General features: G+C 44.7%; 1 protein-coding gene across 1 annotated transcript in view; it reads left to right on the top strand.

The window, feature by feature from the left end:
- Window positions 1–14,554, top strand: part of DNAH12 (dynein axonemal heavy chain 12) — a 4,520,724-nt gene that overhangs the window by 3,228,872 nt on the left and 1,277,298 nt on the right. The window contains exon 46 of the mRNA XM_044078497.1: window positions 5,999–6,175. Within this exon, the coding sequence (XP_043934432.1) occupies window positions 5,999–6,175 (177 nt within the window). The remainder of the gene's footprint in view (window positions 1–5,998; window positions 6,176–14,554) is intronic.

Below are 14,554 nucleotides of genomic sequence, written 5' to 3'. Positions count from 1 at the left end.
ATATGCGGCGGATGGAGCAAGTAGAGCGGCAGGTACAGGTGTAGCCTTGTGTCGGCACGCCTGGATGCGGCTATGTAACTTTGTGGACCCTTTCAAGGTGTCCTTCACTAATTCCCCCTTTGATGGATCATCCCTCTTTGGTCCTCAAGTGAAGGAAACCCTGACTAGGTGCGAGACTGATGGCAAAACTCTCTCTGCCGTTGGAGTCCGTTTTTCCACTCCTTCTAGGCCTTACCCCAAAGGCCAGAAGGGGGGGAAAGATGTGGTTCCGCAAACAATCTCAGGGAGATTTGCCTGACGCACAGAGTCGATTCCCCTCTAGAGGCAGAGGGGGGAACAATAATGGTAGATGCCGTCCTAGAAGCAGAGGGGGCCCGCAGAATCAGGGCAGTCAAGAATCCTTTTCCGACAAGCCCTTTCAGCATCCCTGAGGTGTTGCCCGACTATCCACTTTCAGAGGCAGTCGGGGGAAGATTATCGCTGTACCCAGAAGCCTGGCTATCCCTAACTCAAGACAAGTGGGTACAGTCTATCATTTCCGAAGGCTACAGAATCCCATTCCTTTTCATTCTGAAGAAATCCAAAAAGTCCCTTCCAGACGTTCCACCCAGTCAAAGGGAGCAAGCAGCATTAGAAATTTCAAAGTTGCTCGCAAAAAGAGCCATTCAACCAGTTCCAGCAGACCAAACAGGATCCAGAATTCTTTTTGGTTCCAAAGAAAACAGGGGACTGGAGACCCATTCTGGATCTCAGCAACTTGAACAAGTTTGTCAAGAAAACAAAGTTCCGGATGGTCACGCTGCAGTCCATTCTACCCCTTTTGGGGCGGGACAACTGGATGTGCTCGATAGATCTCCAGGATGCGTATTATCACATCAGAATGAGTCGACGCTCCAGGAGATTCCTCCGCTTCAGGCTGGGAACCAGTCATTTCCAATTCAGAGCCCTGCCCTTTGGTCTCACTACAGCCCCCCGAGTGTTTACCAAATGCATGGCAGTGGTCACCTCTCATCTGAGACGACAAGGATTCCAGGTGTTTCCTTATTTAGATGACTGGCTCCTTACAGCCCCCACCAAGCATCTTTTGCTTCTTGCCAGAGACTACACCTTTCACACATGTCAGACACTAGGCATTTCAATAAATTACGAAAAGTCTGTCTTGTCACCTTGTCGTGTTATTACCTTTATAGGCGCAAATCTAGACACAGTCAACATGTCAGCCAGACTCACAGAGCAGAGAATAGCAGACATACACAGACAGGTCTCTCTTGTCTTGCAGAGCAACAATTCAAAGCCAGATTGATCCTAAAGGTCTTATCGATTATGGCGGCGGCCATCCCGCTTCTACCATTAGCTCGCTTCCATATGAGAATTTTACAGTGGATGCTCTTCACACAATGGTCTTTCCAATGACTTCCAATGTCCCATCCTATTCGGATAACTCAATCGTGCAAGAATCATCTCTCTTGGTGGATCACATCTCCCCAGCTCCACCTAGGGAGACCTTTCGTCCCTTCTCCTCCGGTTGCTATAGTGACAACGGACACCTCCCTGATCGGGTGGGGGGGGCATTACCAGGGAAGGACGGTCCAAGGCATGTGGCAACCTTTCGAGTGCCACTTGCACATAAGTGTCCTAGAGATGAGAGCAGTGCTTCTAGCGTTGCAAGCCTTACAAGACTCTCTTCCTTTGGGAACTATAGCAATTCAGACAGACAATATGTCTGTAGTGTGGTACATCAACAAACAAGGCGGAACCAGATCTTACCCCCTATGTCGAGAGGCACTCAGACTGTGGCAATGGGCGATTTCTTCTCAGCAGTTTCTGTTAGCAATGCACATTCCCGGGAAGTCCAATGTGATTGCAGACAAATTGAGCAGAGCTATTCTCATGCCTCATGAGTGGTCTCTGAACAATTCAATGTTGGAGAAAGTTTTTCGAAAGTGGGGCCGGCCTTGCTGCGACCTTTTCGCTACTCCACAAAACAGCAAGTGCGACGATTTCTTCACCCTCTTTCCCCAACCAGGCCACCCCAGCAGAGACGCTCTAGTACACGATTGGCCCCTGGGACTTCTGTATGCTTTTCCTCCCTTCCCACTGATATCTCAGCTAATACAGAAAGCCATCGCTCAGAAAGCTTCCATGATCCTTATTGCCCCTTACTGGCCTCGACAGGTTTGGTTCCCGTTTCTCCACTGTTATCTGTTGGAGCAACCTTGGCATCTGGACCCAGTTCCAGACCTCTTGACCCATCAGTCGGGTCAGTTGCACCACTCCCTCCCTTCTCTGAACCTCACAGCGTGGTTCCTCCAATTCCAACTCTAGCCAGGCTTCCTCTGATATCTCGCTCAGTTAGAGATATTTTGATAGCCTCTCATAAATCTTCCACTCGGAAGATTTATCATAGCAAGTGGAAACGTTTTTCCTTTTGGGTGCAGTCAAAGAATATAGATCCTTTCACTGCTTCCATTCAATCAGTTCTAGACTTTCTAGCCGAACTTTTCCACTCAGGTTCGTCCCCGTCTACCATCAGAGTTCAGTTGGCAGCAATATCGAACTTTCATGTTGGAGTCTCAGAGTCTTCCATTATGTCTCACAAACTCAACAAAGCCTTTTTAAAAGGAGTTTTTCTCCTCAAACCACCAATCAGGGATCCTCCTCCTCAATGGGATCTCAACTTGGCTCTGGCATCCTTAATTCTTCCCCCCTTTGAACCTGCGGCTTCATGTTCAATAAAGTTACTATCTTGGAAAACACTCTTTTTAGTAGCTATCACTTCAGATAGAAGAGTCTCTGAACTCCATGCTCTGTGTAGTCGACCCCCTTATTTTGTGTTTCATAAGGATAGGGTGTCCTTACGTACTAACCCGTCCTTTTTGCCCAAGGTAGCTTCACTGGCAAATTTGAATCAAACCATTGAACTTCCTGTGTTCTTCCCTAATTATTCCAATAGGTCAGAACAAAAGTTACACTGTTTAGATGTTCATCGCCAACTTAGTTACTATTTAGACAGGACCAAACAATTCAGGAAGTCTGATCAACTGTTTGTTTCTTATGCAGAAGGTAGAATGGGCCTTCCAATTTCTAAAGTATCTCTTTCTAGATGGCTTACTTCAGGAAGTCTGATCAACTGTTTGTTTCTTATGCAGAAGGTAGAATGGGCCTTCCAATTTCTAAAGTATCTCTTTCTAGATGGCTTACTTCGTTGATTACCCTTGTGTATGAGATCAGACATCAACAGTTGCCATCCGAACCCAGGGCTCATTCAACTAGAGCTTTAGCCACTTCTATAGCTTTCCAAGATAGGCTGCCTATTGATTTGATTTGTTCTGCAGCTACTTGGGCTTCTCCCCATACCTTCATTTCTCATTATAAGTTGGACTTGGCCTCTAGAGACCGAGCCAACTTTGGTTCCACTGTTCTCAAGAGTCTGTTCCGATAGGCCACCCGGGATAAGGTGCTAGGGACGCGGTCCCATCCAGCAAGAATGAAGGCGAGATAGACAACTTAACATTTAGAAGTTATGTACCTAGCATAACGTTCCATGTTATTTGTCTTCTTCTCGCCTTCTTTCTTGCATCCCACCCTCCTTCCCCCTAGCCTGGACAGACCTAGAGGAGTTTTCTTTTGTTCCCTTTATGGAATTTCCTTGCTGGGCTTAGCTTTCAAACGAGATCTGAGGAGTTACCGCCTAGCATTGTGGGATATAGGGGAGCCTCGAGCCAGTGGAACTAGCTCTCGAGCTTTTAGAGTGGCCGAGTCGGAGTCGAGGATCGGCTCCGAACCCATCCAGCAAGAAAGAAGGCGAGAAGAAGACAACTAACATGGAACGTTATGGTAGGTACATAACTTCTAATTTTGAAACTTCGAACACTGTCAATTAAAATCACCATACAGCGCAGAACAGGAGATTTACCGTGCGATTTCGGTGTTGGTATATTTAAGAGGACTTGCCCCCTGCAAAAACGTAAAGGTAAAGTTCTCTTTTTAGTTTGGGTGTTTATTTTGTTTTTTTCGATGTTTCAAAACTTTGATCATATGGTCTCAGCTATATGATTTTCGAAATTTTGAAACTTTGCTCAAACAAAGTAGACCCATATATATATATCTCTTTACATTCATATATGGGTTGCATTCAATCCATCATCAAGTTGACTCATCGAACTGCAAAAAATGGTATAGCTGATTGAAAAAATCAGCTGACTAAGCATACCAGCTTTTCTGCTGTGCTTGATGATGGTACAATGGCTATCATGGAATCTATCCCTTCCCTCACTATATTGTGATCTTGGAATTAGTATATAAAATTAACAGGGGGTATGGGGAGGTGCATGGGGGCTTGCCCCCTGCAAGAAAAGGTGATTTTTTTTTTGTTCAAATCTGTCTGTATTGACTATTTGAATCTTTGTGATTCAAACAGTTTTGACTGTGTGACAGGTGTCAATGTTTGGATAGGTTGTCTGTCATACACACACACACACACACACACACACACACACATATATATATATATATATATATATATATGTGTGTGTGTGTGTGTATATATATATATATATATATATGTGTGTGTATATATATATATATATATATATATATATATATATATACACACACACACACACACACACACACACACACACACACACACACACACACACACACACACACACACTCTAATAATGGGGTGGGATAACAGGTTTATAGTAGGTGTTAATATGATACTTTGAGTAGTAGCAGGCCAATTATCAGGTATACAGTTTTGTTCCTGAGTGTTAGAAATGGTTCAGTTTTAATTAAGAATATTTATGTTTTTATTTTTTTCTGGCTGTGGTTGGTTGACTCTTCACAAATCCTGACTCAAGGTATTTGTGTATAACTTCTAGTGGTGGAGATAACTCTCAAAAGCTGTTTAAGTTTATTTTAAGTAATGGCTGCTATGGAATTGTTAAAATGACATTGTAATGTAGTTTATGAGTTTCATAAAACCTGTACAGAATGGGACGTGGTCCATAAATTTCTTGGAAGATGTAAGAGAGAAAAAGAGAGAAGTTTAGAAGAGTTGGAATAGTATCCATAAGATAGTGTTTCTGTCAGAGATATGTTAGAAATATTTAAAAATTCTGTAGAGCATCTGTCAGTAAGAAGTACTGGTATGCATTGCAATTTAGTTATTTAAGATATCAAACTATAAACAAGTTCCTTGCTGTAGATCTGAGTCTGAGTCTGTCCACCTCCAGGTCTGTGGTGTGATTTTAACAAACTACTTAACAATACAAAGTTTCAAGATTACAATTGAAAACAGAAGTTTTAGTTTAGTTGATCTTATTCAGTTAACAAAATAAATAAATAACACTGATGCCCAAATGGGTCTACCTCTAATGAACAAAAACCCACTTACCCGAAAAACTAAATGTCAAGATGACTTCGCTAAAACCACAAAAGAACGGACAATCTGATGACCGAATAGTTACCTTGGAAAAGGAACCACTTGGCCACCACAGTGAACTTTGCCCATTTCCCCACTGTAGTGCAGTCTTGGAGTTGATATATTTAGTTAGGGGGGGTGAGGAGCAAAACCCCTACATAGGGGGGTGTGGGAGACAAAGCCCCCCACGGGTGAATTTAATTTGCTTCAGTTTTTTTATTTTTTTCTGTTGCCAGACACATGGTTACTTACCCAGAGTTTTTACTCAGTAATCCGAGTGTTCATTGTTTTGTGGTTTTGACAAAGTCGTCTCGACATTTCCTGATTCGGGTAAGTGGGTTTTTGTTGTTATGAAGTAAACCTGCCAAATATATACAGAATCAGTAAACATATTAAAGAGGCTGTGGATAATGACAGGTCAAACATTGCATCTCACAGAAGTATCTCAGAATGCAATGTAATTAGGATGCAGAGTGCTTTGCTATAAATCATTTAACACAACAAAGTTCTGATTATTGCAGCATTGCATTTCATTTTCTAAAGCCTTGTATACATTTCTTACTTGTTCAGGTTATAGAGAAGGAATCTGCAGCAGTAGAAGCTAAAAGTAAAATTGTAAGGGCCGATGAAGAAATTGCAACACAGAAAGCTGAAGAAGCCCAGGCTCTGAAGAATGAATGTGAAAGTGATCTTGCTGAAGCTATACCAGCTTTAGAAGCTGCTCTCTCTGCACTTGACACTCTGAAGGCAAGTATTTCAACTTTCTGTGTGGAAGTGGTGATATTCTGCTTAGTGTGCATTCAGATATTGAAAGTAAATGAAGTTCTGGATAACTTATGACTGATGCAAAAAAACTGATGCAAAAAAACTGCTTAGTGAAATGAAATGCTGAATTTAGTCACATGGCTTAAATGAGGCCTCCGATTAAACCACATTTTCCCATCATTTCTGCATCTTCTGCAATTCAATAAGTTTGGGGAAAATGTCTGTTATCCCTGTTTGATAGAGAATGCTTGTTTTATTAACACCGCAAATCCATCAGACTAACTTATTAATGTGAAGTTGTTAAATCTCACCGTTTATTCTCACTGATGGGTTCGGAGCCGATCCTCGGCTCTGACATGGCTGATAGCAAAGCTCAAGGTTTGCCAGTAGCTCGAGACCCAGCCCCTTATCCCACAATGCACTGCTGAAATTACCTCAGATCTAGTTTGCCGCGGCAAGAGAGATCTCTGTGATCCAGCTAGCTCGGACCATTTTTGAGAAAAATAACAGCAAGTTTTATAAAAAACTTTCCTTTTTGTTACTAAAATAGTTGTGTGCTAGTATTAGGTCATTTCATAATATAATCTATAGTTTAAATAGTTATAAATAGTTTAAATAGTTACTGCCTTGTTGGCTTCTTCGTTTGTGTGGGCCTTTAGCCCTATTTACTGTTATTAATCTTTCTGATAGTCAGGCTTTTTCTCTGCGGGCCCCTTTAGCCCTATGTTTGTAATCTATAATTACATTGTTATAGATAGTGCCCGGATTGGGCTTAGTTGTTTTGTGGGTCTTTACAAGTGAGTAAGGACTTTACTGTCTTACTATTTGCAGTTTACTGTTTGTTTTATTTAACTATGTCGGATGAAAAGGAGAAATCCCATCCTAAATCGGGATTCAAAAAATGCCCAGATTCATCATCTTCTTTCGGCTGTTCCCATTAGGGGTCGCCACAGCGGATCATCTGTTTCCATTTCTTCCTGTCCTCTGCATCATGCTCTTTCACACCAACTGCCTGCATGTCCTCTCTCACCACATCCATAAACCTTATCTTAGGCCTTCCTCTTTTCCTCTTACCTGGCAGCTCCATCCTTAGCAACCTTTTCCCAATATACCCAGCATCCCTCCTCAGCACCTAACCAACGCAATCTTGCCTCTCTTGCTTTGTCTCCAAACTGTCTAACCTGACCTGACCCTCTAATATACTGATTCCTAATCCTGTCCATCCTAGTTACACCCAGTGCAAATCTTAACATCTTTAACTCTGCCACAATCAGCTCTGACTCCTGCCTTTTCGTCAATGCTACCGTCTCCAACCCATATAACATAGCTGGTCTCACTACCCTCTTGTAGACCTTCCCTTTCACTCCTATTGCTACCCGTCTGTCACAAATCACTCCTGACACTCTTCTCTACCCATTCCACCCTGCCTGTACTCTCTTCTTCACCTCTCTTCCACACTCACCATTACTCTGAACTGTTGATCCCAAGTACTTAAACTCATCCACCTTTACCAACTCTACTCCCTGCGTCCTCACCATTCCTCTACCCCCCCTCTCATTTACACACATATATTCTGTTTCAGCCCTGCTGACCTTCATTCCTCTCCTCTCTAAAGCATATCTCCACCTCTCCAGGGTCTCCTCAACCTGGTCCCTACTCTCACTACATATCACAATGTCATCTGCAAACATCATATTCCACGGGGCCTCCTGTCTAATCTCATCTGTCAACCTGTCCATCACCACTGCAAATAAGAAAGGGCTCAGAGCTGATCCTTGATGTAATCCCACCTCCACCTTAAACGTATCTGTCACTCCCACCGCAGTCCTCACCAATGTCACACTACCCTTGTACATATCCTGTACCACTCTTACATACTTCTCTGCCACTCCCGACTTCCTCATACAATACCACAACTCCTCTCTAGGCACCCTGTCATATGCTTTCTCTAAGTCCACAAAGACACAATGCAACTCCTTCTGACCTTCTCTGTATTTCTCCAACAATACTCTCAGAGCAAATATTGCATCTGTAGTGCTCTTTCCTGACATGAAACCATACTGCTGATCACTAATCATCACCTCCCTTCTTAACCTAGCTTCCACTACTCTTTCCCATAACTTCAAGCTGTGACTGATCAATTTTATCCCTCTGTAGTTACTGCAGCTCTGCACATCACCCTTATTCTTAAAGATAGGTACCAAAACACTTTTTCTCCACTCCTCAGGCATCATCTGACTTTCCAAAATTTCATTAAACAATCTGGTTAAAAATTCCACTGCCATTTCTCCTAAGCACCTCCATGCTTCCACTAGTATGTCATCTGGGCCAACAGCCTTTCCATTCTTCATCCTCTTCATAGCTGTCCTTACTTCCTCCTTGCTAATCTGCTTCACTTCCTGATTCACTATCCCCACATCATCCAACCTTCTCTCTCTCATTCTCTTCATTCATCAGCCCTTCAAAGTACTCTTTCCATCTACTCAACACACTCTCCTCACTTGTGAGTGTTTCCCTCACTGTCCTTTATCACTCTTACCTGCTGCACATCTTTCCCAGTTCTGTCTCTCTGTCTAGCCAATCGGTACAGGTCCTTTTCTCCCTCTTTAGTGTCCAATCTCTCATACAACTCTCTATATGCCTTATCCTTAGCCTTCGCCACCTCTCTCTTTGCCATGCGCCTCATCTCCTTATACTCATGTCTACTTTCTTCATCTCTTTGACAATCCCACTTCTTCACCAGCCTCTTCCTCTTTATACTCTCCTGTACTTCCTCATTCCACCACCATGTCTCCTTGTCCTCCTTCCTCTGTCCAGATGTCACACCAAGCACCTTCCTAGCAGTCTCCCTTACTAGCTCTGCTGTAGTTACCCAGCTATTTGGTAACTCTTCATTGCCTCCCAGTGCCTGTCTTAACTCTTCCCTGAACTCCACCTCACAATCACCCTTTTTTACCTTCCACCATTTAATCCTTGGCACTGCTTTCACACTTCTCCTCTGCTTCTTGATCACCAACATCATCCTGCAGGCCACCATTCTATGTTGCTTAACTACACTTTCCCCAGTCACCACTTTACAGTCTCCAATCTCCTTCAGACTGGCCCTCCTACAATCCACCTGTGTGCATCTTCCTCCACTCTTGTACATCACCCTATGCTCCTCCCTCTTCTTAAAATACGTATTCACCACAGTCATATCCATCCTTGCCCAGGTTGTGGGCAGAAAATGTCTGTCACTGATGGACACATTCAATGTGTCTACTGTCTGGGGGCTAAACACCTCCAAGACACCTGCAGCATTTGCCATTCTTTTTCTTCAGGAGTCCTCTTGGAGAGAAGGAGGAAACTAATAGACAGGGGATTGCTTCAGCAATCTTTTTCTGTGGTGTAGCCATGAGGTACTAGATGTCCTCCAAATCCTCAAAATCCACATCTCCAGACAAAGTGACAAAAAAGGCAAAAATTTCAGAAGGAGGGTCATTGGTTCCACAGACATCGGAACCGAGTATACCTTTGATTCGGAGCCAGCTGTCAGTATTGGAGCCGGTCTCTGAAGTTCCTTCTGGGTCATCGGTTCCACAGACATCGGAACCGAGGATACCTTTGATTCGGAGCCAGCTTGTCAGTATTGGAGCCGGTCTCTGAAGTTCCTTCTACTCCTCTGCTCCAGTCAGCACCTTCGGTGCATTCAGCTAAGTCCTCAGTCAGCCTTTCATATTTGGACATGGATCAGCTAGTGCAGAAACTTTTACAGGCACCAGGACTTGCCAAATTGTTGTTGGCCCCGACCAGCTCATCAGTGCCGAAGACCATGGAACCGGATTTGTCTACTCCTCCTCCGAGCCATACTGGACTCTCAGAGCCAAAGGAAACTGAACCGATGGTTGTCAAACCCTTGGAGCCGATACCCGCACCGGTGTTATCGGCTCCATCTACTCAGATGTCCTTGGCACCGACCGAGGACTCCAGGAGCCGACACTCTTCTGTTGGGTCCAGGGAAGATAGTCAAACTGATTTGTTGGTGCCGACTCTTCCTCTCGGGGCTTTGGCTCGGATGAGCTTGACTCCTACCTCGGGCTCGGAGCCCAGGGTTTTGGTGCAGGAGGATCGGACGGTACTCTCGGGTCTGTCCACTCATTCTCGTCAAAGCCATGGTGCCTTCGATGCTATGTGGAGAGTTTTGTCTCCAAAGACAATGTCAGCATAGGTTCAGCTTTCCATATCCCCTCAAGCTCCTCTGTCTGCTTCTTCATCTACCGGTCCCTCTAAGCGTAGAGACCCTGAGCCTCAAGTACCCTCACAGGGCATCCCCTGCTCTCCCCAGATCTCCCCACTGAGGAGGTGCCCAGGAAGAGACTGTGCAAGAGGAGGCACTTAGACTCCCCACAGGAGTCTTTGACATCTGACACGGACTTAGATGAGTCAGAAGGAACCCCTCAATCCCCCTCTGAGGATATCTCCTTTGCAGAGATACTAGAGATCCTTAGTCAGAGGGGCAATGTAGTCCAAGACCCCTACAGAGGATGAGTCCATGCTCTTGAAGGCTTTTGGGTCTCAACCTTCCATTTCTTGGGTGTCTCCACCTTACGACGAGCTCATGGAACTGATTTCTCGTAAGGCGTAGGAGTCACCAGAGGCCATGGAACCTGTTCCTCGTAAGCCCAATAAATTCATGTCTGCCCCAGTGGACAAGCCATTTTTGACAAAGGGAGTGCCTGTTGATGCCATGGTGGTAGCTGCAGCCACCAAAAAGGAAGTGTTTGAGACATCCACCTCTATCCATCCCCTTAACAGAGACTGTAGGGTTATGGATAGATATGGGAAGCATATGTTTAGGGGAAGCATATGTTTAGTTCAGCGACTTTTTCTCTGCGATCACTGAAATACTTAACCCACTTTACCAGACTACAAAGAGATCTCCTGAAAGAGCTAGGAGATACTCTCCATGGTACGGTAGCTGCAGGGGTGGCCAACAAAGTCAACGCCCAGCTCACTACCCTAAACTCAGTGGTAAACTCATCCATGCATCTCATATCCTATGCAACTGATGGTTTGAGTAGAGCTGGTAGTTCGGGCATTGCACTGTGAAGACCAGCCTGGATGCGTCTCTTTTCCTTTACAGAACCCTTTAAGTCTTCCTTTATTACTACCCAATTTGATGGCTCATCACAGTTTCGGTCCAAAGTAAAGGAAACCTTAACCAGGTGTGAGCATGAGGGCAAGACCTTATCTGCCGTTGGAGTCTGTTTTTCTACCCCTACTCGGCCCTACCCCAAAGGCCCTAGGGGAGGGAAAATGTGGTTCCGAAAAGCACAGGGAGCCTTTCAGGACACATGTGGAGAAACCCCCCTCTAGAGGCAGAAGAGGGGGTTATAATGGAAGATGCCTCCCCCGCGGCAGAGGGGGTCTGCAGCAACAGGGTGACAGGGGTCAGTTCTCCGGTCAACCCTACCAGCGCCCCTGAAAGGGGGCCCGACTGTTCGGCTCTGGAGGCAGACAGGGGTCACTTGTCTTTGTACCCAGAAGCCTGGCTGAACATAACATCAGATACTTGGGTACAAAACATCATTTCCAGAGGATATTTCATACCGTTCTCTTCCTCTCCCATTCCTGTAAACAGAATCCCAGATGTTCCACCCAATCTCAGGAAACAAGCAAGCGTAGAGGTCCACAGACTGCTAGAAAAAAGAGTCATCCAACCAGTCCCAGCAGACCAAGTTGGATTCGGAACTTACTCAAGATTCTTTTTGGTACCAAAGAAAACAGGGGACTGGAGACCTATCTTGGACCTCAGCAGACTCAACCAGTTTGTGAAGAAAGAGAAGTTCCAAATGGTCATGCTTCAGTCCATTCTTCCCTTCCTAGGGAAAGGCGATTGGATGTGCTCCATAGATCTCAAGGATGCATACTATCACATAAAGATGAACAGATGCTCCTGAGATCATCTGCGTTTCCGGCTGGGAGCCAATCATTACCAGTTTCGAGCCCTGCCCTTTGGTCTCACAACAGCCCCCAGAGTGTTCAGCAAATGCATGGCAGTGCTCACGACTCACCTGAGACGTCTAGGATTCCAGGTGTTTCCATACCTAGACGATTGGCTCCTCACCGCTACCACCAGGCATCAATTGACTCAGGCAACACAATACACTCTGACACTCTGCCATCAATTAGGCATTACAGTCAGCTTAGAAAAGTCTGCCTTATTGCCATCGCGGCATACTGTTTTTTAGGAGCAGAGTTAGATACCTCAACTACCACTCTGTCTTCCTATCGAAAGAGTCTCACTTCTCCATTAACACATCGGCTCACTGGCATCAAAGAACAAAGCTACAGCAGCAAAGGTATTGAAGGTGCTAGGTTTGATGGCGGCAGCAATCCTGGCTATACCACTCGCAAGGATGCATATGCAAATTCTTCAGTGGCTCCTCTTTGCTCAGTGATCGCACCAGAAACTACCGATGCATCACATGATTCTCATCACGGATTCTTGCAAGGGAGATCTTCAGTGGTGGTTGATGTCTCTTTATGTCACAATCGGAAGACCCTTTGTTCTCCCTCGCCAGTAGCCACGGTGACCACAGACGCTTCCCTGATAGGGTGTGGGGGGGGGGGGATTTTCAGGGAAAGACTGCCCAAGGCACACAGACAGATGAAGAATCACATCTGCACATCAATGTTCTAGAGTTGAGAGTGGTACTTCACTTTCAGGACTGTCTCTCTCTCTAGGAACTATTGCAATTCAGATGGACAACATGTCAGTAGTCTGGTACTTGAACAAGCAAGGTGGAACCAAGTCTTACCCCCTTTGTTGAGAAGCCCTCAGGGTCTGGAAATGGGCTGTGTCATCCCAGCATTTTCTGTTAGCAACGCACATCCCAGGGAAATCCAACATGATAGCTGACAAGCTAAGCAGGGCGATATTACTCCCTCACGAGTGGTCTCTCAAACAACAGGTTGTGGAGTTGATTTTCTGCAAATGGGGCCAGCCTTGCTGTGACCTCTTTGCCAGCCACATCAATTCAAAATGCAGAAGCTACTTTGCCCTAATACCACCGCCCGGTCATCCCCCGAGAGATGCACTTTTACGCGATTGGCCCCCGGGTCTCCTTTATGCATTTCCTCCCTTCCCATTGATACCCAGATTTTTACAGAAAGCAAAATCACTGGGAAGGACTTATTCTCAGAGCCCCCTGCTGACCTCGACAGATTTGGTTCCCGTTTCTCCACCATCATCTGCTGGAAGATCCATGGATCCTGGACCCAGTTCTGGACCTTCTGACGCACCCGTCAGGGGACCTCCATCCTTCACTGCAGTCCCTGAAACTGACTGCTTGGCTAATCCACTTCCCCTAATTGCCAGGCTTTATTCAATTTCAAAAGATACAAGACAAATTCTCTTGTCTTCTCACAAGCCATCTACCAGGAAATTATACAGCAGTAAATGGAAAAGGTTCTCAATTTGGCCAGCACGCAGAAAATTGACCCTTTCCGAGCTCCGCTATCATCTATTTTAGAATTCTTGACAAAGATTTTCAAGGAAGGGGCAGTAGCTGCCATCTCAAATTTTCACCTTGGGTTTGGTCGCTCAAATGTTATGGGCTATAAATTATCTAAGACTTTTCTTAAAGGCGTTCGTCACATGAGACCTCCTATCAAAATTCCCTGTTCTCCCTGGAATTTAAACTTTATGCTATCTCAAATTATTCTTCTCCCTTTTGAACCAACATCTTCTTGTGATCTCAAATATTTATCCTGGAAAGCTATTTTTCTTGTGGCCATTACTTCTGCCCGCAGAGTGTCAGAACTTCAAGCATTATCTATCAGACCACCTTACATGATTTTACATTCTGATATAGTATCTCTCAGAACAAACCCTCATTTTTACCTAAAGTCTGTTCTGAATCAAATATCAATCAGGTCATTGAGCTGCCAGTCTTTTTTCCCAACCACTCTAGCAAATTGGAATACATGCTGCACAAACTTGATGTACACAGACAGCTCAGATTTTATCTCGACAGAACTAAGGATATTAGAAAATCAGATCAACTTTTTGTATCCTTCTCAGAAGTCAGAAAAGGCAATCCAGTGGCTAAAACAACCTTATCTAAATGGTTATCCAATTGTATATCCTTTGTTTATGAGAATGCGAGCATGCCATTAACACACAAACCTAAGGCTCATTCTACCAGAGCCATCTCTATGTCATCTGCTTTTCAAGCTAAATTGCCCCTTGACAATATTTGCACTGCAGCCACTTGGTCTAAGCCTCATACCTTTATCACACATTACAAAGTAGATAAGGCTTCAAGGGACAGGTCTTCCTTTGGTTCCAGGGTACTGAAGAACATAATTCCATGAGCA

This window comes from Protopterus annectens, chromosome 7.part1 (genome assembly GCF_019279795.1).
Source record: "Protopterus annectens isolate FY-2018-M chromosome 7.part1, PAN1.0, whole genome shotgun sequence".
Lineage (NCBI taxonomy): Eukaryota > Metazoa > Chordata > Ceratodontiformes > Protopteridae > Protopterus > Protopterus annectens.
This window is presented reverse-complemented; position numbering and strand designations above follow the sequence as displayed.